This window comes from Sparus aurata, chromosome 23, assembly GCF_900880675.1.
Source record: "Sparus aurata chromosome 23, fSpaAur1.1, whole genome shotgun sequence".
Classification (NCBI taxonomy): Eukaryota; Metazoa; Chordata; class Actinopteri; order Spariformes; family Sparidae; genus Sparus; species Sparus aurata.
Window position 1 is genome coordinate 6,950,589 of NC_044209.1, and position 27,961 is coordinate 6,978,549.

At 42.5% G+C, this 27,961-nt stretch overlaps 2 protein-coding genes across 2 annotated transcripts; one reads left to right on the forward strand and one right to left on the reverse strand.

Annotated features, from left to right (window-relative positions):
* Positions 1 to 560: 560 nt before the first annotated feature.
* Positions 561 to 14,349, forward strand: engl (endoglin, like). Its single transcript, XM_030406468.1, has 17 exons — positions 561 to 973; positions 2,062 to 2,183; positions 2,524 to 2,696; positions 3,757 to 3,894; positions 4,027 to 4,201; positions 4,721 to 4,892; positions 4,998 to 5,142; positions 5,439 to 5,631; positions 5,885 to 6,054; positions 7,096 to 7,251; positions 8,120 to 8,203; positions 8,286 to 8,543; positions 9,005 to 9,493; positions 10,144 to 10,288; positions 10,366 to 10,467; positions 12,687 to 12,798; positions 13,808 to 14,349. The coding sequence occupies exons 2-16, from the start codon at positions 2,114 to 2,116 to the stop codon at positions 12,794 to 12,796; spliced, it is 2,580 nt and encodes an 859-aa protein (XP_030262328.1). The 5' UTR covers positions 561 to 973; positions 2,062 to 2,113; the 3' UTR covers positions 12,797 to 12,798; positions 13,808 to 14,349.
* A 3,128-nt stretch (positions 14,350 to 17,477) lies between these two features.
* Positions 17,478 to 21,694, reverse strand: LOC115575021 (zinc finger protein Gfi-1b). The gene is made up of 6 exons (XM_030406766.1): positions 21,518 to 21,694; positions 20,634 to 20,921; positions 19,754 to 19,923; positions 18,199 to 18,348; positions 17,894 to 18,059; positions 17,478 to 17,815 (listed from the first exon to the last, which is right to left on the reverse strand). Exons 2-6 carry the CDS (start codon positions 20,860 to 20,862, stop codon positions 17,619 to 17,621), a joined length of 912 nt encoding a protein of 303 aa, XP_030262626.1. The 5' UTR covers positions 20,863 to 20,921; positions 21,518 to 21,694; the 3' UTR covers positions 17,478 to 17,618.
* Positions 21,695 to 27,961: the final 6,267 nt, after the last annotated feature.

Consider the following 27,961-nt stretch of genomic DNA (forward strand, 5'->3'; position numbering starts at 1 on the left):
GACTAAAGTGTTTTTTTCTTTACATGGATTAAACACGTAGCTCTAGTCACTGACTGGAAACACAGTACAAGTGAATCTGGATGTAGTTGGGAAACTCATGAGTGCAGCGTACTGAAGCTTTTAGTGGTCTTATTAACTTCTCAGAGGAGCTGTTCACTTTGGAAGAATCGATCCAGAGGAACATTTTTAAAAAATTGAAATTGAAAATATGATCCATGTCATTAATGCTTCAGATGCCTCTATATGTTTGTGTGTGTGTGATGCCTCTGTTTACCCCCTCCCTGACCTTTCACCTGCCAGTCAAGATCCTGAGGCCCACCCTCGTCCTCCTCCACCCCTCCCTCCTCCCCTCCTCCTCTCCCTGCAGCCCTCCTTCCTGTTGCCATCTAGGCTCGGGGACGTTCTCGGGGCCTTTTATTCCTCTCCTCGCCTTCTCTCTCTCCACTCTGTCACACCATCCCACAGGCCCTCCCCACTGCCCCCTTTAATTGTGTCTTCACAGCTCCTTCTCTCCTCCCACTCGCCGCGTAAAATGATTTTTTTTTCCCTTTTTTTTTTTTCTTCACTGAGAAATGTTTCCCAGAAAAAAAGTCGCACCTCAGCTGGATGAGGACGCCTGACTCGACACGCGGCTGAGAAGCTCCAGTGTTTTTTTTTTTTTTGGTTTATTTTTGCGTGTGTTTTCTTTTTCTTTTTGCGCGGTTGGAGACGTGGAGGGTGCGCGCGACTGCGTGGTCGTGTGTGTGTTTAGGAAATGAGGGGGGCGTGTGTTGGAGCTGTGAACACAGCGGTGCAACAGCTGGATCAGCAGTCCGCCCGTCCCTCCGCGCAGCGCCGCAGGTGAGTTCAGCTCGTCTCCTCTAAACTTCAGCAACAGACAGACAGACGGACGAACAGACGGTTGGAGGCTGGCTTCAGGGAACAATACGCACATGTGTCACTACAAAGTCCTCAGTCCACTGGAAACTTTACGGTAGGTGTTTGTAAGCTGGTGTTTTCTGACTTTACGCACGATATGAAGTTGTAATTCAGTGGGTGTCATCGACTTCTGCGGTTTCAAACAGTCAGATCATGGAATGACTTTGTGCTCTGAAAAAGAAACTAAATGTATGAATTATTTAAGAATCGACTCAGGCAGATTAATAATTTCCATGTCTGATTGATTCTTCTTCTTGACAAGATGATATAGGTGATGTGATGTGATGTGATGTTCACTTGCATCAGGAAAAAGCTACAGAGCCCTGTGGAAGACAAATTCTGTCGACAAAAAAGATGAAAAGTTAGTCGATGATAAAAATGAAACACCGTCACATAATTTTACTTTACAGTCTCATCATTTTTACGTTTTAATATAATAGCTCTGCCTACCTATCACCAAATGTTGATATTTCAGTGTCTTGTTCTCTAAAATTTCCGATGAAGACAAACATTACAAATAAAGTTGAACTTTATTTATTTATTTAAAATACTTACTATCAAAATGTTAAATAGTTACCTCATAATGTTGAAATAAATTAAAATAAATGTCATCGAACAAACATGACTTGATCTCCCACGTTTAAGATCTTATACTGTCGGAATTAAAAAGCATTTCTTCATGTACGAGGACATTTTTTTTTTCCTGGCATTAATGGGTTTCCATATAGATAGATGGTTAAATGAAATGCAATGCGAACAGACTAATCAGTTTGTCTATAGAATATCAGAAAATGGTGAAGAGTGCTCTTTATAATTCCCACAGCTAAAGGGGATGGTTTCAAAGTGCTTGTCTTAGTTTATCATCAGTCCAAATACACTCAGTTTAACATCATGTGTGACAAAGAAAAGCTGCGGATCCTCTCATTTTAAAAAGTGGAACCTTGACAGATGAATGAAATACTTAATGGATTGTCAGAGAAGTCGCCACCTTGTTTCCTTTAGCTCGATTCATCTCCATTGAACTGTCTTGGCAGAAATCATCATGCTGTGTGTTTTTCTCTCATAGACCTGCACTGAATGCACTAAAGCTTGTGTATTAGTTATGCGCTGTGTGTCATGATATGTGGTCTTGTGTCTGTTCAGGATGTTGCCACAGGGGTCATCACATTAAGTCAGTCTTAGTAGCGAAACGCTCATGATGCCTTCGCTGTCCGGGCTTGGATGGACTGTTTACTGTCTCCTTCTGCTCTGGAGGCAAATGTCTGGTAAGAACATTATTGGGGCTTTTGTTTTACTTTCATCACAATCAAACATGATAGTGTGACTGTGTTTGAGGACATTAGAAGTAACAAATGTCATACTTTCACTGCTCAAGCAGCTACAAGTCAAAGGTCTTCATTTTCAAGTGTCAGAACGAAACCGAAAATTGTTGCATAGTTTCTTCTGGGAATTTCTCCAGTCCCCTCGGGCAGGGATTTCAGCTCAGAGTGCACACAGATCACAGACATCAGATGCGGGACCCACACAACAGCATGGCGAGGAGGCGGGTGAAAGAAATCCATTATTATTAAAGTTCATATTCATGCGTCTGCTGTTCCTCCACAGCTCAAAGCAGAGGGATGCGATGCTCAGCGGCAGCTCCAGTAGGGGAGCTGCACCCCGTTCAGGGTCTGCTGGAGAGTTTCGAGGCCGGTCCGGGCTGCGCCGCCAGAGAACGTGGGAACAAGGAAACTCACGTCATCGCAGTGGGGAGGGTGACAAACAGCCCTGAGAACAAGGTGATGAGCTTTCAATTTCCAAAGAGGTCAAACCAGAGACTTTTAAAAAACGAGGTGAACAATGTCTTTAAGTGTGTCACATAATTAACATAATGAGATATAATTAACATAATACAACATAAGCCGCTAGTTTGTTCGTAAACCTGGGATGAAACGATTATAAAAGCCTTTACTCAAACTGGATGTTCGAGTATGGAGGTCCTACACTGACCAAATGCAACAAAATGTAGATAACAGAGCATATCAGTTTATAATATGGTGGAGTGACCAAAGAAGTATAAAGTTTTACACTTGTCCTTTAGCCACATGTTTATATCTGTTTTCTATTTTCCCCAAGCATGTAGCCGTCAATGCTAACAAAAGTAAGCTAGCTAATGCTACAGGGCCTGTGCTCCTTCGCAACATTGTGTTCATCAGTAAGCACGTATATGTTTTCTTCAAGGGCCACAAAAGGATAAAAAAAAAAGTATTGGACTTGATCGTGTAACCCTTGACATTTTGTCAACGTGCGTCATCTAATGTCTCTTTTCTCACGACGTCAATCAAACTACATTAAAGACTTCAAGGTCGTGCTGCCTAGCTAACCTTGTTAATGTTAGCTCGATGGCTACTGTTACGAGAGTTAATGCAAGGATGCTGCAGCAGTCTGCCGTACAGGATTATTAACATTAGATATGCTGGGTGGTGTAGTTTTATGACAAAGGTTAGCTTTAGCATGGGACTGAACTGGTTGGCGCACAGTGTGTTTAGCTAGCTGTTTTTACAGGTCAAAAGACATACAAAGCTTTTAATTTTTCCTTAAAGTTTTTTTTTGTTTGTTTGTTAAATGTTTTGTGTGAAGGTTACATGATAATTAGGAAGCTTGATATTTCCTTTATTTCATCTATTTTAACAATTGATTTGACAATAACATGTACTGATGTATTCAGCTGACTTCTCGGGGCTACAGTACAGTGGTCTTTCTTCTGCTATACACACTGAACATACATGAAGATTGAACACACAATGACAGAGGACTGGCTTCATACAACATCTCACCCATTCCCCCTTCTGCCTGCAGGTGACGGTGCTGCTGAAGCCCTTATCATTGTCCCCCTCACCGCTCAGAGCGCCCCAGCTGCTGCTCAGCTCCAAGCTCCCATTCACCTGGTGGCTGGAGGCTGAGCGGCTACCTCCCAACCTCCCGGTGCTGGTGCAGGTCAGCCACAGTGTGCTGAGACATCCTCAATGTCACTGCCAGCTCATATTTGACTGGATATACATAAGGCAGAAGGTGTTTCTGTGTTCCATTGCTTTCATTAACATGATGTTTACCTCTTCGTCTTTCAAGATACAGTCAAACTCCAGTGTACACTCCCACAGCCTGGATCTGCGTGTCCAAGTGGTGCATTCGCTGCCTTTTCATCCCCGTGCGCTGCACCGCTGGGCTCTGAAACATCATGGCAACCTGTCCTCTCTGACACACACCACACATGGGAATCGAGTCTACGTCCTGCTGGGAGAAGGTGAGGCACCAAGCAGTGGTGTGCACAGACTTTTTGAAGGGCAGGGGCGAAAGAAGGGCACTTTAGCGCAAATGTTGGCTTCCAAGAGGGCAATTTTGCACGTGTTCTGCCACCCAAGAGTGCAGTTTATCATGTTTTAACCAGCCCAGTGGGCAGTTTAGTGTGTTTTGCCAACCAAGAGGGCACTTTAGCATGCGTTTTGGCTCCCAAGAGGGCACTTTAGCGCGTTTTGGCTCCCAAGAGGGCACTTTAGCACGCGTTTTGGCTCGCAAGAGGGCACTTTAGTCATTATGCTAAGCTTAGTGACTGCTGGCTGTAATGTCAGATTTAGGTTACAGCTAGCCAGTTGTATTAGTCTCATCTAACTCTCTACAGGAAAGCAAAAAAGTATTTCCTAAACTTGTAAATGATTGCTGTAACCTAAACACTGTACACTGGTTTTAATTGGTGAAGAAAGGTATTGTGAAACTTCCACTTCCCACTTCAGAAAAAAACTCCCTGTGTCCCCTTATCTTACAGATCCCACCCTGCCCGATGTGTGCCAGCTGCAGCCCATGTTCCTCTCTCACAACTACATGACCTCTGACCTGCAGCAACAGGAAGTGCAGGGCTGCGCCAACGCGCCAGCAGGTGGGGACAACCCTGAGGTCCACGTGATCAAGCTCCATTCAGCGGGCTCGGGGCTCTGTGGGTGAGAACACGCAGCCTCGGAAAGTCCCTGGCTCGAGCATACAGGATAAGGCCCATGTACAGCCATGTAAAGTCAGGTCTTCTTCGCTCTCTCCGTCTTCTTCAGCTCTCTCCAGGTGGAGGTGATTGTCTCTCTTGTGCCCCTGGTGGCCAACTCAAAGACCCAGAAGGTCGTGCTGATTCTCAGCAGCTCAGTGCCAGTCAACTGGGCCATAGTTGCTCATGGTGTCCGAGGTCATGTCTCTGTTCATGTAAGGGCCCCGTCCCTTTCTGCTTCACCAGATATCGCCTTAAGACTTTGTATCTGAATTAGTCATCTGATTTATATTCTAACAACTGCTGGAGAGTTTGTTTACGAATACAGTCCAGTTACCATCTCTACAGAAACCACAAGGTTAGGTCACAAACTGATTAAAAACTATGGATTACCAAATGAGAAAAATCCTACTTGTGTTTTCACATGTTGTTCTTGTCTTATGCCTTCACTTGTTTGTACTTAAGATTACATATATGTTATTCTGTCTATGTGCCTGTCTTGCCTCTGTAGTCCTCCAACAGTGTATCCCCACCCTTCCCACCTGAGCCCGACCTGACGCTGTCCAGTGCACTTAGCTCTGACCTGTCCACCATACCTGACCTTCTCATGTGGGCCAGAGAGAGCGGCTACACCAGGGTGACCTCATACACTGAGGCTGACCTGGCCAATCGCTTTGTGATCCAGCTGGCCGGGGGCGGGACAGGTCAGGACCCCTGTGTGTCTCTTGTTTCCATCACTGTGTGAGTGATCTGAACGCTTCAGCTTTATTTTTTTTATCCGCCGAGGATACTTTTTTTTTATTTCCTTCACGTATAGGAGAATTACTTGCTTGGAATGAGAATGAGAAATGAAAGCTGGATTATTTCCATCAGTGCATATAGGTTGAATGGAAGGTATTGAAGTGTAGGTGCGAGTATTTAATATCTCCGCGTGTCTCCTCTCTGTCTGTGCCACAGACGCGGTGGCTGTGGTGAATCCTCTGGTTGTGAGGCCTCTCTGGGCGGAGGAGAGCAGGCTGAGGCAGTGGCTGAACGGTGGAGGCCGAGCAGGAGGAGGCCGAGAGAGTTTCACAGTGCAGTGTGAGGACGGACGCCTCAGCGTGACCGTGGAGCAGCACATCCTGCAGGTCTTCATACCTCCGTATTAGATGTAAACAATTCATAAAGGAAGAAGCTAGCTAGCCCGACTGAATATCGCCTGTATGTGGGTAGTGTCACCATCAGATTAAAAAGGCGCGTTTAAAGTAGCTTAAACTTGCAACCAAACTGTAATCATGATTTAAATATGTTGCCATTTTTTTAGAATATCCTGTCAACATCATATTTAAAGGTGCACTATACAGTTTTGGGGAAGAAATTTCAATCAGAAGATTCTTTCATGCCAAAAAAAATGAATAAACATTTTTTTGTTTTCATGACTGAATGAACAGAATAAACAAACTGAAAGGACAACATAATGTCATACTGTCTTACTGTGTTTCTATGTGGCGGACCCTGCCTCATGCTTACTGTGTTTCTATGTGGCGGACCATGCCACCTAGAGTTTGTTTATTTAGTTTATTCAGACATATAAAAAGAAGATATTTGTCCTCCGATTAAATGTATTTCCCAAAACTACATAATGCACCTTTAACCTGAAGTTAATTTGATTAGTTGTAAAACTATTTAATGTTGTGTCTCCTCTAGACTCTCCTAATATTACTGCACCAAATAGATACAAATCTGAGAGTGAAACAACTAATATTCGGGGGGCTGTGATGCAAAAAAAAAATGTATCCGCCCTTTTTCACGCCCACTTCTTTCACAATGTAAGCTGATGTGAAAAAGTATTTTGGGCCCCAGTGCATTGTAATATGTTTTACGGCCAAGCACCTGCTAAACAAAACCTCTTCATTAAGATTTTAAACATGGTGAACATCGTACCTGCTAAACAATAACATGTAAGCATTTCCACTGTGTGCACGTAGCCATGCTAGTGTTATCGTCCAGCTCAAAGCAACACGACATGCAGCCTCACAGAGCCAGTAGCATAGCTGCAAACTCTCAGCATTGTTAAAAGTGCAATGCCTCGAACTAGTGTTTATTGTTCATCCAATTACGTGTTCACCTTTCCAGAAAGACTGTTCAATTTGAAAGCTACGTGGTCTGACATCAGTTCCCTCCTTCAGAGCTTGTCTGTCCCGGTGGCTTCAGTGACTCTCCGAGACTCCTCTTGCCAGGCTCAGTCCAATGGGAGCCATTTCCTGTTGGTGTTCCCAGTCATTTCCTGTGGGACTGAGGGTCTTCTCCTGAGACAGCCCAGACGAGTGCAGTACAAAAACATGGTGAGATGAGAAATTTGGAAAGACACAGAAAATGATCGTATGGCGAATTCTTTGCTGTGTATTATTCCACTTCTAAAAGAATCGTTATCATCTTTTCTTGTTATTGTTCCATGATAGAACTGTGGGAGATTTTAAAAGCCCGTGCTACAATTGTTCTATGTCATTATTACGCAAACCAACAGAATGACGCAGAGAAACTGTGTGTTTTTATGAGTGGTAAAAACAAAAACAGCAAAGCACATGATGGATACTTTGAATTGCAGACAGTGGAAGTTGTCCCTGGTGAGACTCACGACCCCGGTCATCACGACCAGAACATTGCTGCGTCAAAGCCTACAATTATGATGCCGCACAGAAGCAAATTAAGTGAGAGAAAATCTCAATTCGGTGGCAGGAAATTGGAAGGGAGGAGGATGTGATGAATGATTACAACCAACAGAGGCGGGAGGAGTATGTGATGAGACACTAAATGAAAAACACGTGTGCAAAAACACATGCACCTTCCTTCTGTCTCGTTGACGGTAACAATTAGGCTTTGCCTCGGAGAGAGAGATTCCTGGCTTGAACATGAATGAGTTCCCAACAAAATAAAATAATGGTCAAATGTTTAGGTTTAGCAGAGGATAGAGAAGATCTAATTTTCAGTAGGTTTTACTTCATGTGCCCGCCAAGGCGAATGAAGATGAGCAGAGTGGGAGTTGGGAGTGCAAAATAAAATGGTCTCGGGTTTATTGTAGTTTAGCTGCAGGAAACTGTGCGACACCCAGCACTTAAACCATTGCAGAGTGCAACCAGCTAAATACTCCTCACCTCACCCTCCCCTACGGTGGCCACTAAAAGCCATTCTTTCTCCCACCTCTCTGTCCAGGTGTTATTGTGGAGAGACAAGCCTCAGACTGTTCTGACACTCAATGAGACCGAGAAGAAGTCCACAAGGCCGCTCGGCATACGTGTAAGATGTCTTGATGTCTAAGTCTCCTTTCATAAATCTTCTATGTTGTGCTTTCAGTAATCTCTTGTTTCCCCCACATCAGTTCACCTGTCTGACTGCAGTCCCCGCCCTCACCGGCCCTGCTGATGATGTTGATGATGTTAACGTACACGCTCCTCATGCTGGGCCGGCCCCCTTGGCACCGGACGGTCCGGGGCCTGATCCGGGACTGAGCCACCTACCGACACCAAGACACAGATCCGGGCCTGCTCTTGTTTTGAGGCTTTTTGTCGCCGAGAACTACGAGCAGAGACGGATCGGCCCCTGTGTAGTGACCGCAGACCACCGTGTCTATGTTGAGGTCTGAGTGTGTGTCGTATACTTCCTGTGTGTGTTTCCCATCTTGACGAATGCCATCAACACACACATTCATACTCTAAACAAACAGCAGGCAGCGTATCACCAGGGTAACTGCTAACTGCTTCTCACCGTAGCTGCCGTCAGCTAGTTAGCTAATTAGCTCAGTTAGCGGTCTGGACTGGTGAGTCTTGCCGTTTCCACCATGTAAGGTAGCTTTTGAGTGGGACAGGACGGGGCTAGCTGGTTAGCATGCCACCTTCAGCGGATATCCTGTAGTTTATTCACGCCAAACCAGTTCAAGTGTGTCTGATTAACTTTTTTTTTTTTCCCTTTGTGACATTTTAAGAGTTTACTTCAAATTCACTTGACGGTTGGGTGAGAACGCAGTTAACAGAGTAAAGACTTCACGGTGCAACATCGTCTAAATATTTAACTTTCAATTTATCTCCTTCGTCACTGCAGATTTCCGCCAAAGGGCCCTCCATAGATGTCTTGGAGGTGAACTCCTGTGTGGTGTCTCCTGTGTCGGACCCGAAAAAGTCTCGTTTCTGGACTGTCATAAGTGGCGGCTGTTCATCAGACCCCTCGCTGACCCTCGAGCCAAAAGATGAGGAGGAAGAAGAGGCCGAAAGCGATGGTGAACTTGAAGAGGAAAAGGAAGAGATGAAGGAACTGGAAAAAGTCTCATTCCGACACGGTGTCGACAGAGGAGGAAGAGAAGCACCAGGAAGGCACAGCACACATACGAGAGCAGAGCAGGAGACGCGGCCGGCGAGATTTAGTTTCATCCTGCGGCCAGTTTACAATGACTCCATGCAGTTCCTCCACTGCAGCCTTCGCCTGTGCGTCTCCGACTCGAAAAGAGGGGAACCCATCAAGGAGACGGTAAAGACGGGCTGTGAGGACGGGATACGTATCCCACCACTCGTATCTAGATCAACCAAACATCAGGTACAGAAAGAGTTAACACACCGAAGCCACATTTGTCATCGCCCTAATCAGTCACAGAGTCTGGCATCCTGTCAGACACAATAACATGGAACATGGGACCGGGATAATCCTTCCAAATTCATTAAAAAAAAATTCCCATCTGTGAAAACAATTTTTTAAGGAGAAGAATAAAAAAAAACACACACACATTTCTTCAGTACAATTGTTTTCATGTGTGGAACCGCTTGTAAAGAAAAACATTTTTAATCGGTTTCATAGTGGAAAAAAAAAATTCCTCAGACATTTTTTTTTTCCACTCAGTTCGAAACACAAAACTTTGTTCTCGTGAAAAAAAACATATATTTTCCCACACTTCCACACAACTTTTATCTCCATTCTACCTGTGTCATGTACAGAGATTAGACTTACAAAATGCATCTGCACACAAAAGCTTATTCTCCACTTTCCCTCAGGGCTTCCGTAGACATGTAAAAAACTGACAGTGAAATAAGTAAAGCTGTATTAAAAAGCTGCATCATGTAGATCACTCTTTATTCTGTCCGCTGACTGTATTGAATCACAGTTTGTGCTTTTTAACACGCTCATGTTCACCTGCTGGTATCAGAGCGCTGTTACTCACACATGGGCCTTCTCTTGTGTTTCCCTCTCAGTGTGAGGTCAGAAACCTCTCCAGGCCCATGGTTGTCACCCAGCCTCTCAGTTCACTGGTACCCAAACTACTGATGCCCCCTGCTGGCCAAAGAACCAAGAGACTGAGCGTCTCCCCGGTGGCAAGTTCAGACCCGGAGCAGAGCGGTGAGTCCCACTTAAGTGGTCATCTTCCAGTGTTACTGTTAAACAGTCTAACCTCTTGACACACACTCTGTCTCCAGGCTCTGTGGTGCAGACAGGACCGCTGATGGGCGTTGTCTTCGCTGCCTTCGTGATGGGGGTCAGTCTGATGGCGGGGCTGTGGTGTATCTATCATCATACAGGTAATGAGGTCAGCTTCCTTCTGTCGTTTAAAACTTATACCCATTATTATATGTTTTGCTACTGTAGATCACAAAACAATGCAACACAAGTAATCAGATATCCAGCCAATTCACAAAAGCCTTTGCATTCACTATCTTGGAGGGAAATTTGGGGTTTGAGAGGATCCCAAACGGAATTTGATGAAATTTTAATTTGTTCCATAGTTTTATTTTTGACCCGCAAAAATTAATCGTCAGCCTCAGCTTAGTGTTTTTTGTGCTAATTTGCAAACTTAAGCATGCTGAACACAGTTAACCTTTTACATGCTTAAAGTGAAACTCTCGCCAAAATGCAAATTAGGCTTTTTTTGTGAAGGTATATGAGTCGGACCTTTGTGTAAAAGCATAATTAAGCAGAAAGAGGTACTTTTAAGATTTACTGTATTTTCGTTTTCAGGTCAAACTCATTTTCAATGGGAGTGCTTGGGGCAAATTAGCGATAGCATCAAAATCGCTATTTTTAAAACACTAAGAAGGCTCGACACAACATGAAACTTTGCTCCTAGTATCACCAGGGTCTCTACACATGTTCCGCTAGCCGCCATCATGGCAGCCGAGAAGTATCGATCTCAGAAGGTGACGTAACTTTGAGGACAGTCGAGGTGGACCGCTACTGTCTTCTGCAGTGTTGGGAATAACGGCGGTACAATAATGGGCGTTACTAACGGCGTTACTTTTTTTTCAGTAACGGGTAATCTAACTAATTACTATTTCCATTGTTACAATGCCGTTACTGTTACTATTAAACACAGCGCGTTACAAACTGAAGCTGCTCATTGAAGCTGTTGTCATCCGACTGATGGTGATTGGCTCTCTAAGGTAGAGTGAGAGTTCGTAAGCCAATCAGAGGCAGTGTCAGTTTACACACAAACCACACACGCACACAGCAGCCTTGCACACACAAACTAGCAGAGGTGAGCTGTAGCACTGGCGAGTCTGGAAGGAGTGGAAGTACAGACACTACTTTAATTTCATTTGTCTACGTCCGTTGTAAGCAACTCTAATCTAATGAATCATCTCTCAACGGCACACGCTTCTACAAAACTAGTGGCCAAAAACACCATTGTTGACACTGTTGATGATGACAGCAGGCCAGGTGTGGCTAATGTGAGCTCTGCAGCTACAGCTGGACTTTTCTGTTCCAGCTTCACAAAAACTTGACACAGACTGAACTGAATGCAATGATAGGCAGGTTTGTTGTTGAGAACATGCTCCTGTTAGCAACAGCTGACAACACTGATGCCGAGTAAGCTAAAATGAATGCCGAGCTCAAAGGGGGGAATAATTAAAAGTAACGCAACAGTTACTTTTCCTGGTGACTAGTTGCTTTTATAGTGGAGTAATTCCGTTACAAACTCAGTTACTTTTTGGAAGAAGTAACTAGTAACTATAACTAATTACTTTTTTTTAAGTAACGTGCCCAACACTGGTCTTCTGGCAACAACGCAACGCGATATCTCACGTGACTTTTCCGGCTTTTGATTTTAGTATTGTTTCTTATATGAGGCTCCTTTTTCAACTTTAAGGTCAATATTGTTTTTCGCTCACGACAAAACAATGAATTATCCGTGCATTTATATGGAACTAAGCTTTAGGAGCGGCCCACCTTAACTCACCTCCATATTACGTCACATTCGGAGATCGACACTTCTCACTGGCAGGACGGCAGCGAGCGGAGAAACATCTGCAAACGTGAGTTGTCCAAAAACCTTCTTTTTAGTAAACTCTGTGTACACAAACAATGTTCTCAATGCTCGTGTTCATGTGTAGAGACCCTGGTGACACTAGGGCAAAGTTTCATGTCACGTCGAGCCTTCTTAGTGTTTTAAAAATAGCGATTGTGATGCTATCGCTAATTTGCCCCAAGCACTCCCGTTGAAAATGAGTTTGACCCGAAAATGAAAATACGGTAAAAGTGCCTCTTTTGTCGTAATTATGCTTTTACACAAAGGTTTGACTCATGTACATTCACAAAAAAAGCCCAGGCTGCATTTTGGTGAGAGTTTCACAGTAACACTACAACGGTGCAAACATCACATCCTAGTATCAAAGATGCAACTGACGTTTCAGAAAGAAAAGAAGTTGTTGGCCTTGCAGGTTACTACACTAAACATTATTAACTATTCTTTAAAGCTGACAGTTTCTTCTAATCTAACTCTAAAGTGAATGTGTTTTCAAAGCGGCACGCCCAGCATCACTCGGAGGAGGTTGTTTAACGGACCAGACTCGCGAGGTCCAAAACATCTGGAGTCCGCCTTCACCGTCTGACCAGTCGTCCAGCTCATTGTAGAGGTAAGTTCTGATGAGGCCGGATATTTAAAGGGGAAATCAGACAATTTAACACATTAAAGTCTGTTTATGGGACCTGGCAAGTAATGCTGCATATGTGAAATATAGTTCTATTGGTGTCCAGATAAATTGCCTCACTTGTCACTTGGGTCAGCACTGATCGGGTCTGAAGAAATTATAACAATCTTTTGGTGCTGGTTTAGAAAAGATGTGGATTGCCAGGCCTCGCTACCACACTCTCTGCTTTAGGCTTGAGGCTCCAGGCTGCATAGCAATATAGCATCTACTGGCATTTCACACGTGAGTCTCTGTGAAATGAAACAACATGATAAAACAACCTCTGCGTCATCAGATGTACCGCAGGTCCGACAGAACTGCCTTGTAGTATGTGTTGTCTGATTGCAGAGGAGTTATCAGAGAAACCCAGAGACTCCTGTCTCGTCTTGGGAAGAAGCGTGAACGATGACTAATCAGACCACATATAACCACACAGATTATATGATATAATGTTTGATTTCAAAGTCAATTCACTTCTATAAAACACAAGTTTTGGGCTGACAGGTACTCACTGGACTGAAGGAACACACTGACTTTTGGCAGCTAAATATCCTTTTTATAGGTATTCAGATGTTTTTTTTAACTGCAGTACACACAGTAACATCCAAATGATGCAACACAGTCGACACATTGCATCATTATAAATACACAAGTGCATGCTACACTGCACTCAGTGCTGTAATCGCCAGTCAGTCAGAAGTATATCCGTCACGATCCCCCCTTTTTTTTTTTCAAATTAAACGCATTCTTACAAGCTTTGAGTATAAGTGTACGGGTTGCTCCAGCTGCGTGGCGCAAAGTGAGCCTGATGTCAGTGTGGTGTATTGAAAATAAACTGTAGTGGTTAAAAGCAGCAGCAGTTCGAGAAAATATATCAGCAGCAGAGCACCTGCAGATTTCAACTCTGATATGCCAGATCTGTCTGAACGGTTTTATTCTTTTATCTCTTTCTCAGGATTTCCTCCCTGCAAATCAGAGAAAGGAGGACTGGAACAAAGGTTTTCACAACTTTGTGTGTGTGTGTGTGTGTGTGTGTGTGTGTGTGCGTGCGTGCGTGTTGCGTGCGTGCAGAATCTTGCTGCTCAGTTCTCCTCACGAGTATCGCTGTGCAGCAGAAATGCGAGCGGACTGAAACCTCGTGAATACAGTGGCGCCCACTCATTGCTGCGTTGTGACAAGTCAGATGTTTGATTCAAAGCGAAACGTTGTTTGTTTAATGCCGCACGCTATCCTACATCAAGTCAGTTCATGGTTGGATGCAGTGACTCAAACGGAAACCACACTGGCGTCACTTTCGGAGACAGAACACAAGGTCAAAGATGAATTGAGAGGTGACTCCGTGTGCCTGTTTGAAGAGCTGATGTTTTACAGAGTCATTCTCTCTATTTGTGTTGTAACTGTGAATCAGCTGGATGTCAAAACTGCATACATTTGTCTGTCTGTGAATTATGGTGTGTTCATGCGGTAAACATGGTGTATTAAAAGATCTCAAAGCCATGTTGACTGGCGGTGTCTCTCTCAAATCACATTCAGCCCAAATCAAACAAAGGACGTCGATGATGTGTTGTAAATAAGCAGGTCATGCAATACTGTAAAATACATGTGTTTAAAGCCCTAATGAATGCATTTTGGGATGTTAGTGACAGTGGAGCAAGCTGCTTACACAACACTGATACACTTGGAGTCGTGTTGCTGTCCACCCGATGAATGAAAGTGCAATAATCGTGGTCTCTGCTGTCTCCACAGAAAAATACTGTTCAGCAGCTAAATGCTCTGGTATGTTAAGAGGGGTACACATATAAGAATTTTATAAATCTTAAGAGATTTTTTATCTGTAGAGCGCCCACACATGAAGATTAAAAAATCAGCTTTGATCGTACTGTGTGTGGTGTGCTCCGATATTCTCAGCACGGGACACCACACACATGAAGATTATCTGTCTCACGGCCGATCTAGAATCTAGTCCTCCGAGCCAGAAATATCACGTGATCAAACGTGATCTGCAGTAACCAATGGCAACAACCCCAGCGTCAACGGGCTCTTCATAAACGGAAAAGAGCATAGACTGTATTTAAAAAAGAGTAAATAAACGTTTGAAAACATGAAAGACATGGAAGACATAGAAGAGGGAATGATGGTGGTCCTCGGACTATTGCTGTCCCATTAAAAACATTAAAATGGCTAATTCAAACACCCCCCATAGGAAAAGTTAGATCTCACCGCTGTTTTTATTTACGTCTGCTTCCGTGTTCCTCAGTCAGCTGGTTGGCTACGTTGCGTTTCACATCACATTTCACGGAGTAGTGACTCAGGAGTCGTCAGCTTTCCCCACACACGAAGATTTTTCGTCGTAAATATTGAACAAGTTTAACATTTACGATTGCCGGCCGCGACCCGTTTCCGAGCAAATTATCGGGACAAATTGACTCCTGACCACAGACCACAGAATAATTGTATAGGATAATCTTATAAGACAGAAGATAATCTTCCGTGGTCAGGAAGGGGTAAAATCGGAGCAAAATCAGTCCGATTATCGTAATGTGTGTACCCCCCTTTAGCTAGCAGTGGTGGAAGAACTGTACTCTGCCAATAGGCAACTTTTTCTGCTTCGACCTATTAAGTAAACAGACTGCACAGTGTAATGGCTGTAAAAGAAAAAATTGATTGATTCCCTTTAAACCAAAGCAAAAGTCTCATTATTCCACAGCGCATCTGCCATTACACAACCAAAACAGGAAGAACAGCTGTTGTTCCCGGTCACTATCCCCAGGTAACGGTGGAACAACTGGAAAAAATGTGGAACCTCAACACTGCAAAAGAAAAAGATCCCCGGGCAAAAAAAAAAAAAAAAAGAGGGAGAGTGATAGAAACAACAAGAGTGAACAGATGTGCATTCACTCAATGGAGAGCGTTCCTCTGCTGTGTACAGGTGCCTTGCTCCAATTTCCAGTGGCACTTGTGATGGTTCCAAACCAGCATTCCTTCCACTTGATCAGTAAGAAGCCTTACCTGCCTACTTCTAATATAACCAGCTGTTGTACTCTGCCTATTCAGAGCACTGAGATGAGTGTTTCAAAGTAAGAGATTTTATTCTTGCTGTTGTTTTTTGGCTTTGGACAGTAGCCAGGCTGTTAGCAGTGGCCATGTTGCTAATGCTGTCTTGGTGGTGGTGCCAACAGTAATACCACGGTAACATGCTAGGAAGGGGAGAATTTATAAAGTTGTTTGTTTCGCCTATAAGTAGAGTAATCATACCACAGTGTAGATTTACTGTGTTGGAACTTAAAGTCCAGTATTCAAAATTGTATGTGAACACAAAAAATGTTTGCATTAAAAATGACCTTTGAAACAACAAGTTTATCCAAAGCAGTGGTGCGTTTAAGGCTGTCTGTTGCTATCGCTTCCAGGAGAAAGTCAGAGAGTGAGGAAGGAAGTAGGTGCATGAGGCTGCAGAGTCTGCAGACCTGGTGACTGTTTAATGCGTGTGCAACAAAGTGTGAATGTATGCTTTTGTCACGTGAGCCTTCATTTGCTCCAGATTTATTTACTGCACCGTGGCGTTAGCTAGTAAGCAACAGCAGGTGTCGAGGGTGTGTCCGTCTGTTTGAATTTAATACAAAAACTAATATTCTTCATGCAGAATGAGCCATTTTAGAAACCACAAGATCAATAAAGCCGTATCTTTATCTGTAATAATACATAAAGTTGAACATATTTTACATTACGCGTCTGAATCTGCACGTAACTTGTAACTTAAGTTTTTAAAAATAGATGAGTATAAAGTTTTTAAAAAATGGCTAAAAAATGTATTTAAATACATTACTTACATGTATTTAGTTATTTTCCACAGTTAGCTCAATACTTAATGTGTGCTGTTTGGTACTGGGCAGAAAGTGCACTCTGGCTTTGCAGAGCTTGATTGCTAAAAATCTGTTTTGCATGAAGGAAAACCCCAGTGAAATCAGTGAGAGTGAACCAAAACACCAAAGTTACGCCCACAAAGTCAAAACAGTTGGCTGAAAGATAGTTTAATGCTCCGTAGAGCTGAGGGGAAGGGAGTTTATGGTCAGCTCCTTGCACATTGCGTGCAGTCTTTCAGTCCATTGTTCATTTAAAAGAAATGTTAGTTAATGCAGCTTTAAATCTGAGTATTTTGATGTGACAGAGACTGAATCTGCAGTAGAAGTGGGACTGAAAGTCCATGTGTCTGTTTTGCTTTTTTACTTTCGTTTTTAGGAAGTCATTTCAGAATAGACCTCGTGTACATGCAGTAGTGCATCCTGAATGATGAGTCAGGAGCGCGGCTGCAGTTTATAATGGGTGACTGCTTCTTTCAGTCACATGAACACAAACTGCAATCAAAATAGCACAGCTTTTTGAGGAAAATTCGACAGCCTGATCGGATGATGTTAGTCTAGAAACCTGACATATCCTGGGAAAAATAACCAAATCACTGTTTGTGAATGAGTTTGTGGCGGTTAAGTTCCAGAAGAGGCCTCATTGCGTTTTACGTGCCGGAAAGGATGCTTTTTCTTTTTTTCTTTTTTTTGGTTGAACACAATTTCACCAACGTTTGAGTTTTCCTTAGTCCAAAAACACAAACCAAGATGACAAAACTATTTTTTTTTTGCCAGGTAAAATGAATGTTTATTGATATTTAACTTCACATTTCAATATTCATCTGAATTTCACAGTTACAAATGATTGAAAGTTATTTACAATCGCCACTTCACACAGGTTCACCATCACTTCATTGCTCCATGCACTCAGTTTTGAGTGAACATGTCTCCATAGCCACACTGCGTCTCTTGGTGGCGCTGTAGGTCAACCCTGCGCTGGAAGCTGCGCTGACAGCAGGGGCAGCTGAAGGGCCTGTAGCTGCTGTGCTTTCGGGTGTGGGTGATGAGGTTGGAGCTCTGGCTGAATCCTTTGCCGCACACCTTGCACACGTGTGGTTTCTCACCTGAGAGAAGACGAGAAGGTCAACATAAGACAGGGCAATGTGAAAGAGCACGGTTTGTTCTGTGACGTGCTCGCTCACCTGTGTGTATGAAGGTGTGTTTTTTCATGTCTGACTTCTGGTGGAACCTCTTGCCGCAGTACTGGCAGGGGTAGGGCCGCGTGTCTGAGTGGATGAGGAGGTGTGTGGACAGGGTGGACGAGCGCTTGAACACCTTTCCACACACCTTGCAGCCAAAGCTCCGCTCCTGGACACAGGTACGGTACATGAGACAATGTCCCCACACACAGAGACATAAAGACGAACCAGTGTTTCTTTCAGAGCTCACAATGAGTCATGGGTGTAAAATATATTGCTCATGAAAACACTGTCACTGTGTACTGTACCTTCCCTCTGGCATAGCTGCCTATTGCTCTGAAGCTGAAGGGCATGTGTGGCATGTCTGTGGCCGAGGGCGATCTCATCAGCGGGAAGGAGAGGCTGTCACGAACATGAGCCTGCAGGCCACCTCCTGATAGTAGCACGTCTGAAAGAGACTGAGGGGGGCGGAGAGAAAGTGCCAAAGAAAATGTTGAGAAGATCGATTCCACTGTCTGTCCATCCTACAAATTTCACAGCAAGCAGCCTGTTAGTTTAGCTTAGCATAAAGGGTGGAAACAGGGTGAGGTACAACATGCATGGTTCCAACCATCACCTCCTAAGGTGACTTTTTCTAGCCTGGGGTTAATATCTTCCTGGAGTCACTGCCGGTTGCTGATGCTAAGCTAATTGGTTAGCTAGGAGAGTGGTCCCAAGCTCCTCATCCAACTCTGCCAGAAAAGCGAATGAGCATATTTACAGAAATGTTGATAAACTGACCGACATCAGCTTATTGCAGATGTACTGATTACTGATCTAGTGTAAGAAAAAGAGCACTGACAATTTTATTTTTCAGCTGTATGTATTTTCATATTTACGATTATAGTTATTATATCTAATATGACTATCCTGTTACAATCAGGATCTAGTTCAGGCCTGCCCAAGGTGGGGCCCACAAGAGGTTCCTAGCAAATAAAAATAAAATATTAAAGAATATATAAAGATGTCTATGCTTTACTATTTTTTGTGAGGTCAAAATGATCTTTAACTATGTAGAATCACTAATCATTCATTCCCTCATTCATAATCTGAGAAAGGTTTTGTGAAGTAAGTCAGTCAATTAAGGGAACTTGGGATCCTAATACCATTTGCATCACGACACTACGTTACAATAGGTGTTAGGTGATCCACCATTAAGTTTCAGTTCAGGCCCCACCAAGGGAAAAGCTTTGGGCACCCCTGCTGCAGTGAATAGATTGGAGACACCTCAATTCAGTTGATATTTAGAGTGGGAACATTCCTGACAAAGGTTTCGGTGTTGATGGGACGTGATGTCTTCGAATAATCCGTAAAGATACACTGCAGATGTAATGATCCCAGACAACTGCCACTCAACTTTTGGTAAATCAGGTAAGCAAATGTGTGCAGTGTTTTACATTTATTACTAATGACCACAGTTTTTTTTCTATACACAGTTGCAGATTTTGAGATTGAATTTTTCTTTGTACATTATTTTTTTTTTAACAAAAAGCAGTTCTATGGGGGAAACTAGTGCATATATAATGTAATATATACGGACTGTTCTGCCTCCATAGTTCTCACAGCAGAAGTAAAGAAGTGCAGACCACTTGTCTTTTTAGATGTTACAGTTATTCTCCTGAAAACTCTGCGCCTCGGATGTTATTCTACACAGTGAAGCACTCTGCTGGTGCTGTGTCACCCTCTTGACATGTTGCCAGGTTCTTTGTCATGGCGGATACTTGTATTGTTATCCACTCTGGCTTGCTTTTTTGATTACAGTGGCAAAAAAAGACAGAGATTGTGAGGACATGTGTCAGCTCTCACAATCCAGAGGCCTCCTACCTTCTCACAGAGCGGACACTCTCTGACGGGGGATTTCAGGTCGGTGTGCGACGTGTGGTTGAGTAACATGAAGACCAGTCTCTCCAGTTCTCTCTCTCGCTCGGATGCCTGGTGTCTGTTCGACAACCACGGTGAGGCCGGCAGGGCAGCGTCTCTGTTCTCCCCAGGGGCTTTTGTCAGAATATGACAGCATGGTAAGATGGGGATGTTCAGTTTTGTGGCATTTGCTCAGAATTTTGGAGCCTTGAGTTTCCAGAAATGAATCCTGAATATCAACTCTCAGCTTTTTTAAAAACGCTACTTGTCAACTTCACCTCCCCTTTATGTCCGACTCCAGCGGCGCAATGTAACTAAGTACATCTACTCAAGTATTTTGCTTATGTTTTACATACATTTGAGACACTTTATTTGAGTATTTACACTTTATGCTCCATTATACTTTTACACCCCTACATTTGTCTGACAGCTCAGTTATGAGTTACTTTTCAAGATTTTATGCACAAAACATGGCAACAATGCAATATATTAATTACATGTTTGGTGCTTAAAATGCACAACAGCATATAAGATTGCTTCAAACCAGCTCCACCGTAACCTACTTCAGCGGTACATTTATTTTGTAATTTTTCAGATGAAAACATCAGTAATCATATCCCAATAATAAAATTAATAATAGTCAAACACTCACATGGGTCATTTTTCTGCATTAAGAGTACTTTTGATACTCTAAGTAATACTTCGACCGCAGAGTCAAAAATCAGTGGGACCAACAACACTTTGACATGCCAAAGGGTACATACTGTATACTTAATGTAGTCTTAGAACAATCTCAAAGTCACATAAAACAAAAGAAATCATTAAGAAAGGAATTTTTGAGTACCTGAAAGCCAAGGATCCCACGGTGAGCAGGCTTTAGCCAGAAGGTCCTTGACCCCCACGGCGGGGGACAAAGGCTTCACGGCATCCTCAGGATACCTCCTGCCCTGTCCCACTGCATGCTCCTTAGGCTGGGCGGTGTCCCTCTGGGGCCTGGAGCGCTTTGTAAAGGAGCCCTTGCATGGACCTGTTGGATGAGTCCTTTTACTCTTGACGAGGAACGACCGTGGCATGGCAGAACGGTGACTGAGGGAGCCGATGGGAGACGGGGTAAAAATCCAGCCGTATAAACCTGCAGGAGTGTGAAAAGTCAACTCTTTCATGTCACTCACACGCTCAGATGTCGCACACCTGTTGGTACATGTTCAGTTACAGTGCTAAAGCTTGAGGTTACAAATAGAGCCTGCCACCTGCACACGGGTTTCAGGGCTTTCACTGAGGATAACCCTGCTGCGGTGTTGTCAGACAAGAACTGACGCTGTGATACACTTTTTATGCTCACATCAAACTTCATTTACCCTATTTAGACATTTAGAACAACAGCAGAATGATTTTAAATCCAGGAATCTTAATTCAAAAATGTACAAACTTAAACAAATCCATAAAGTCCATTTATTATTTTATCACAAAATATTTGGCAAATCATTTCTCAAAACCTATACTCTGGTATAAGCTGATTTTAGCGTGATATCAGATCATAAGGTTAAACAAGAAAGGAGAAAGCCTGAAAGAAAAAGAAAAAGAGACAGAAACTCAAAGTAACTACGCAGCAGAAGATTAATCCAATAAATTCATGTCCTTCACAATCTGAATTTTCACAGAAGTTATAAAAATAAAAATAACTTTGATGCTAAAACAGTGAGATTCAAGCTGAGCTGCCAGTCTTACCTCTGTACTGCGCAGCTGAACGGTGAGTGTTCCTTGTGTCTAAGTTGTTGCCGACGTCCTCTTCTCTCTTTCTCACACCCAGTGACTGATGACATGACTCAAAGAGATTTGATTTGATTTTGAAATGCTGCTGAGGATTGTGGGAATGGAGGTATGGGAGGGAAAAATGCCCAAAACTTTCCATAAAAATAACAAAATCTTACTTGAAATATGATACATTTCAAAAATGTTTCACTATTTCTTGGGTTTTTACCTCTGTTCCTCTGTTATTTTGGCAAGCAAAAACAGGACAACAGCTCTGTCCGCGCCAAAAGTTTGATCGACTGAAGACTTAGGGTTCAGGACCCACTATGTATAAAGTGTAATTTACCAAGTCATCAGGGTGAAAGTCAAGATGAAACTGTATTTACTGTGGGGATAATATGCTCTTGTCGTGGCTGGATTTACCCCTTTAGTGCGTGTTCATGTGGGATGACTCATAAATACACTGAGCATCCTTTGGAAAGTTTGAATATCTCAACGCTCTCATGCGAACATGTAGACCTTTACTACTGAGATGCCAGTCGCGCTTCAGATTCTTTTTTTACCTGTCTGTTTGTGTGTGTGTGTGTGTGTGTGTGTGTGTGTGTGTGTGTGTGTGTGTGTGTGTGTGTGTGTGCGTGTGTGCATGAGTGTGTGTGATGTGTGTTATGTGGTACCTAGCCATCCCACACAGTTTCATCTGTAAGAGGAGGGAGATTTTTTTCTTCTAAAGCACTGAACCAGTGAACTATAGCCTGGGTAACCTTTATGTCAGGACGACACTGAAAATAATTGCCTTAATGGTATTTTAGTCAAAATGACAGCTCGGAGAGAAGGCAGATCTGGAAATCGGGGTAACACTTTTAAAAGCCTTTAAATAAGATAATTATAAAATATATTATGAAATAAATTGTTTATATGAAATAGGCAATAGACCACTGTAAATGACAACAAATGATTTGTAATTTTTAATCTGTTATATTATATGTAAACCATTACGGATACCAAGATGTTCTCGGTACGATAACCATTTCAAAAATATCACAGTTTCATAGTATCAAGGTACATGTTATTACATAAATATTATTTTTATCGTTTCTGTAACCGTTAAAGAAATGGAAACAGAGGCAGGTTTGTTTTTGGTTGAACAAACACTTTATTAGAATTTAACAAAATATTATGTCCTGACAGACATGAAACTTGATATTAACTTTAAATATATATAAATATATATATATAAATTGTATCAAAACTTACATCATAGAATGTAATAAAATACTGTGTAAAGGCAAATGTACATGGTATGACAAATCAAGGTAGACCTTGAAACTATTATATTGCTGCAACCCTAATTACAAGTAATTGATAATGTACAAATATCTCAAATTAATGATTATGCACTGGAAACATTCAGAAGGCTGTAACTGCAGTCACTGCACAAAAATTGGTAATGAAAAGTAAAATGTTCTAAATATTTTGGGGGAGACAAAAAGATCGATGTATACTTAGCTAATTTCCCCTCTGGGGTAAATAAAGTTATCTTTCTATCTACTTTGATCATTTAAGAAAAACAGGTAGTTGTTTGACACTCAAAGTGCCAAATTGTAAAATAAAAAAAGACATGCTGAGTCATTCTGTTGCATGTGGGCTGGTCAATAAAACTTGCAAAGTTCCTTCTTCTTCTTCCGAAGAAGACATGAAGCTTCCGCCCCACTGAACACATTTACCAGAACATAGCATTGGCAGCAGCTAACTTCATTAGCAAGCACATCCAACAGACATTTCATTTCATTTCACAACATTTCTACATACCAGCATTTTTAAACAATACAGGCTCTACAGGCACTACAACAAAATGACTCATACTACTGCTATGCAACTATAATAACACAACTCAACCTCACATGAAGGGGTTTAATCGGTAGGTAGAACTGGATAATAAACCAAACCAGAGCACAGAAAATACTATAGCCACTCATACTGAAGACACCAATGGAGACAGATCAGAAATGGACAAACCTCTCAGCTCGCTCTGAATCACATTCACCTGAACACAATACAAAAATGAAATCTGTTGAATGGCCAGAACATTGATCTTCTTTATCAAGTCTCTACTCTTCATATAAAACATTAAAATGCCAGAAAAGAAAGCAGAAAGTTAAAAAAAAAAAAAGGCCTCTAAATGTTTGTAATTTTTCTCTTCAATTCAACTTTAAGTATGCTTAACCTGCTGAATGATGGATTTATACTATCTCAAACAGCTACACTTAATATATTGTACCACTTGCAGGGCTGTTCATCAACAGGAAAGCATATATGGTTTAAACAAATTTTATGCACAAAGTACTACAAAATGTGTCCATATGCAAACATACTCTATTACCTAATGCCGTGTTCGGACCAAACAAGATGCAAATTATTCACGCAAATAAATTAAATACAAAGTCAGTGATTAGACGTGTGACACGATTTTCTTGTGACGCTGTGTCGGGAAAGCCTATTGCAGTTGGCGTTCACACTGACATGATGACATTCACGCTGCTGGTGTCCGAACATTCATGGACAACAATAGAGGAGAGGATTATAATCACTAGCCCTTTTCACATGGAGTCACTACATTCAGTGCGTTTACATGACACTCAAGAAAACCGAATTACTGTGTTAGTCCGACTATGATCGGATCTTTAAGATGCATGTATACACCTTAGTCTGACTAAAATCGGACCGGATCGGATTTCTCACAGTCTAATTAAAACACCTAGATTATTCGATTGATAGTCGCATTACTCCTGCATGTATACGTTCCATCGGATCAGATCGGATTTTGCGTTCTGCGTAGGCGCGAGATTTATTTCCCGGGGCCGTGAGCCAGACGTAGAAGGACGGCGACGGCAGTGTCTTTCCTCCGAAATAACCGCAAGCAAGAGCGCCATTGTGCATCTAGTTTGTGTAATTATCATGTACACCATATGCGAAATATACAAAGATGTAGCTTCGTCTTGCTCTTCGTACGCAATCTTTCTCGATTGCCGATGGAGTTTGTTGTTGCTGGTGACTAAAGAGGACAGCCGGAGGTGGCTCTGTTACCACTAGTTGAAATGGGTACAGCGCCACCTATCGTACCGGGCTATGATATGCTTCAGCCAATAATCCGATTTTCTCAACGGCATCAATACTCGGACAATTGCAGTTGTCTGATTGAGAAGCATAGTCGAACTATGGCTGCAATCCGACTAAGCTGTGCATGTAAACGTACTGACTATCTCCTCAGCGGAGGTTTGTCTATTCTCCTCCCTCGTTTGTTCACACAGAACCAAGCAGCTCCGGCGTGAAGTTGCACCAGTGTGTCAATTCATACAGCACTTCGGTGTAGCAGATCAAAGTTACATTTTTGGCTTTAAATTACATAATTACATATTCGCCATCAGTAAACAGGACCCTAACTGACTCTCTCACTCGCAGGGAGGGATGCTGTTTTCTGGGGGAAAGTTCAATGAATTCCTGGTTGGGAGGGCTGACCATCACTGTGAATTTTTAAGACAGTAATTACAACAACACAATAGTGGAAGGAGACAAACACTTGGTGAGTTTTTGCCAGGGACAGACACTGTTTTTCGGGCAGAAATGTGCAAAGGAGCCCGTAGGACAGACAGGATGACCAACAGGAAGACAGACAGGATGACAGACAGGAAGACAGACAGGAAGACTGACACTTCTCCACATATGATCACAGTATTTTTTCCGCATGTAAGTTGCCGAAGACACTACCGGTTACTACATTACTGTTGTTTGGTCATGTAACATTTGCGGGTCATTTCTCTTTTATTTTGTTTAGTGAAGGATCTCTTTATTCGTCAGACTGTGAACACCATCAGATCGACACAGCCCCGCTCCACACCGCCGGCTTATCCATTCACACAGGTTAAAGCGCCTCTGATGCTACCTCTGGAGGCGCAGCAGAGCCTCAGCAAGATTTCAACCCTCACCACATCTGCTCACACAGAGGAGAATGTGGAGAATTGGCACATGATCACTGCTATTAAAGGGCAGCGTGAATGGGGCTACTAATAGAGGCTGTTTGTGGACAATAACATATCTACTCAGACCAAGACTGGATAAATAAGGAGCTGCCGTGAAGGGGAAGTGAGCGAGAATGTCAGACTACCTGGTTAGTTTTGGAAATACGTCTCAACTGCACTGCATAACTCTTATCGATCTGAACTCCATTCAGGGGACAAGCATTTTTTAAAGTTGTTCATTGTCCGGTCTGATGAAGCATGAGTTCAGGCTTTTTGCAAGGCGGCATTATGATGATGTTATTTCAGCCTCCCTTTGATCCATTTATTGCAGTCAGCTCAGAGAGAAATCTCATCATTTTGGTTTCATACTGATGTTGTTCCTGTTTATTTTTATTTGCATTACTCACGAGGAACACGATGTGGCATAATAAATCCACAAAGTCACAAGGTCAAACCTGAAATACTACCAATTTTAAACCGTACAGGCCTGGTTGTTGTTGTCGCTCCAAAAAAGTATGAAGCATTCCGCATCATATACAATCTACATGACTTTCAGTTTTCAACACACATTTTCACGCTATTGCTTTAAATCGTGCAAACCTGACACTTAGCCTAATTGGAGGCTACACCGATAATAATCATAGTACATAACAATGAAATTAATATGAAACTGGTCACATCATTGTTTGAGTGTATGAGTGTGTGGCAGTGTGTCACACTATTCTACTGCAAGAAAGAAAAAAACATAAACTACTCCAAATAAGCCAAACTGAAGAGTATAATGCTCTGAGGTAAATTCTAAATAAATACTTGATTGCCCATTTAAAGACACTGAACTGCAGTAGAATAACACTATAATTAAATAAACTAATCCTTTATTAAGAAAACATTTCTTGACATGACAATGATAAAACACCTGGCTCCAACAATCACTAAAATGTTTTTTTCTTAACTCATAAATAGAAAGTGTATTTTATAATTCATAAAAGATTTACTGTATCTGTTGTCAAGCAACGAGGTCTGAATCTGATTTGAGATTAAAATCAAATCGTCAAGAGCCACATATAGACCAAAACCAGGGTATTTTTCGGTGTGGCTGTAATTTTGCAAATGTCACGCTTGACTACTGGTGTGAGGAGCATTCTGTAAAATGGAGCTGTGTTCGCCTTGATGTGCATGAAGAGAGGCATGTCAGAGCACTGTGGTTGCTGTGGTGGGGGGCTTGCAACCTTCTCCCAGGGGCTGTCAGGGAGAGCAGACGAGAGGAGTGCAGGGAGCTAAGACGGCTGGTGGGTACGGTGGGTTTCTGCTTCATTTGGTTTCATGGGTTCGGGGGCTTCTTGTACCCCGGATGGTGGTAAAACAACTGCCTTTCTAGGAACCTGAAACTGCGGGAGGAGGAGGGGAAGAAGGGAGCGAAAAAGCTCATGTTCCTTTTGCATTGTTTCTGATGTTCTCTTTCCACGTTTAGAGCTCTTTATGGTGATTACGTGGGAGAAATGTGTTACAATACGAGCTGACTGATATATCTGATATATACATTCATATGCTACTTGTAATTGACGATATTTCTATAAAAAAAAAAGATCAAAGAAAATGTAAAAAAAAAAATGTTAGGGTGGAGGAAACTTGTTAGCCGCCCTCCAAACTTCCATCAACTCCTGTCTCTTTTCACAGCTTTTTCCAACACTTTCACCTACATGTTGGGGTGCAAGGTTTCTTTTAAAGTGACTACAAGGAGCTTTTAAGTGTTTATGAAACAGTCCCGCTATTCTTCTGATGATTATAAATGACCTGTAACAGCAAATGAGACTATCAGAGTAAAGATTGCTTTTTTTATAACCCCACCCTCATCCTCCCATAAACTTATTCTATGACCCCACTGGTTTTCTTGCAAGGCATCAGATTGACTTGCTTTTATTCTTTTCGTGTTCGTAGCCTCAACAGCTTAGTGGTCCTGGTGCGACTAATTACATCCAAAAGGTTTTGCGATGGAGAAGCTGAGTCCAACTGATAGGGTCGTTCTTCCCTTAGAAAAAAAAGTACTGAATCATTTTGACAGATTTTTGTGGTGCTGGTAGACAAATGAACAACAACAGGGATGGAGGTTGGTGGGGCCCACGCCTACGGCTGAGTTACTGTTCTCGGCTGTCCTCCTGTGTCCACACATCCCTGGGTGCCCTTTAGTCCACTGAAAAATCAGAGGGAGGTCAGTAGGCTACAATGAATTTACTGTTTAACCACACCACAAATGAAACAAGAATGAGTTAGCTGGCATGCTATTTCTGGTAGTTGATACAGCACATTTAGAGCTGTTGTTTCCTCTGTAAACACACAACCTCTTTGGCTGTCACAGTTGCAATGTCTCAGGGCTAGTTAGCAGATCAGTGACAGGGCTCATAAA

What these genes read in the sequence shown, in the direction of transcription:
- engl (XM_030406468.1), top strand. Translation starts at nt 2,114, where the DNA reads ATGATGCCTTCGCTGTCCGGGCTTGGATGGACTGTTTACTGTCTCCTT. An exon ending in CAAACAGCCCTGAGAACAAG is followed by an intron (nt 2,697 to 3,756) that starts GTGATGAGCTTT and finishes TTCTGCCTGCAG; the next exon opens with GTGACGGTGCTGCTGAAGCC. An exon ending in CAAGGCCGCTCGGCATACGT is followed by an intron (nt 8,204 to 8,285) that starts GTAAGATGTCTT and finishes CCCCCACATCAG; the next exon opens with TTCACCTGTCTGACTGCAGT.
- LOC115575021 (XM_030406766.1), bottom strand. Translation starts at nt 20,862, where the DNA reads ATGCCACGGTCGTTCCTCGTCAAGAGTAAAAGGACTCATCCAACAGGT. An exon ending in GCAGCTATGCCAGAGGGAAG is followed by an intron (nt 18,060 to 18,198) that starts GTACAGTACACA and finishes ACCTGTGTCCAG; the next exon opens with GAGCGGAGCTTTGGCTGCAA. An exon ending in ACACACCTTCATACACACAG is followed by an intron (nt 17,816 to 17,893) that starts GTGAGCGAGCAC and finishes GTCTTCTCTCAG; the next exon opens with GTGAGAAACCACACGTGTGC.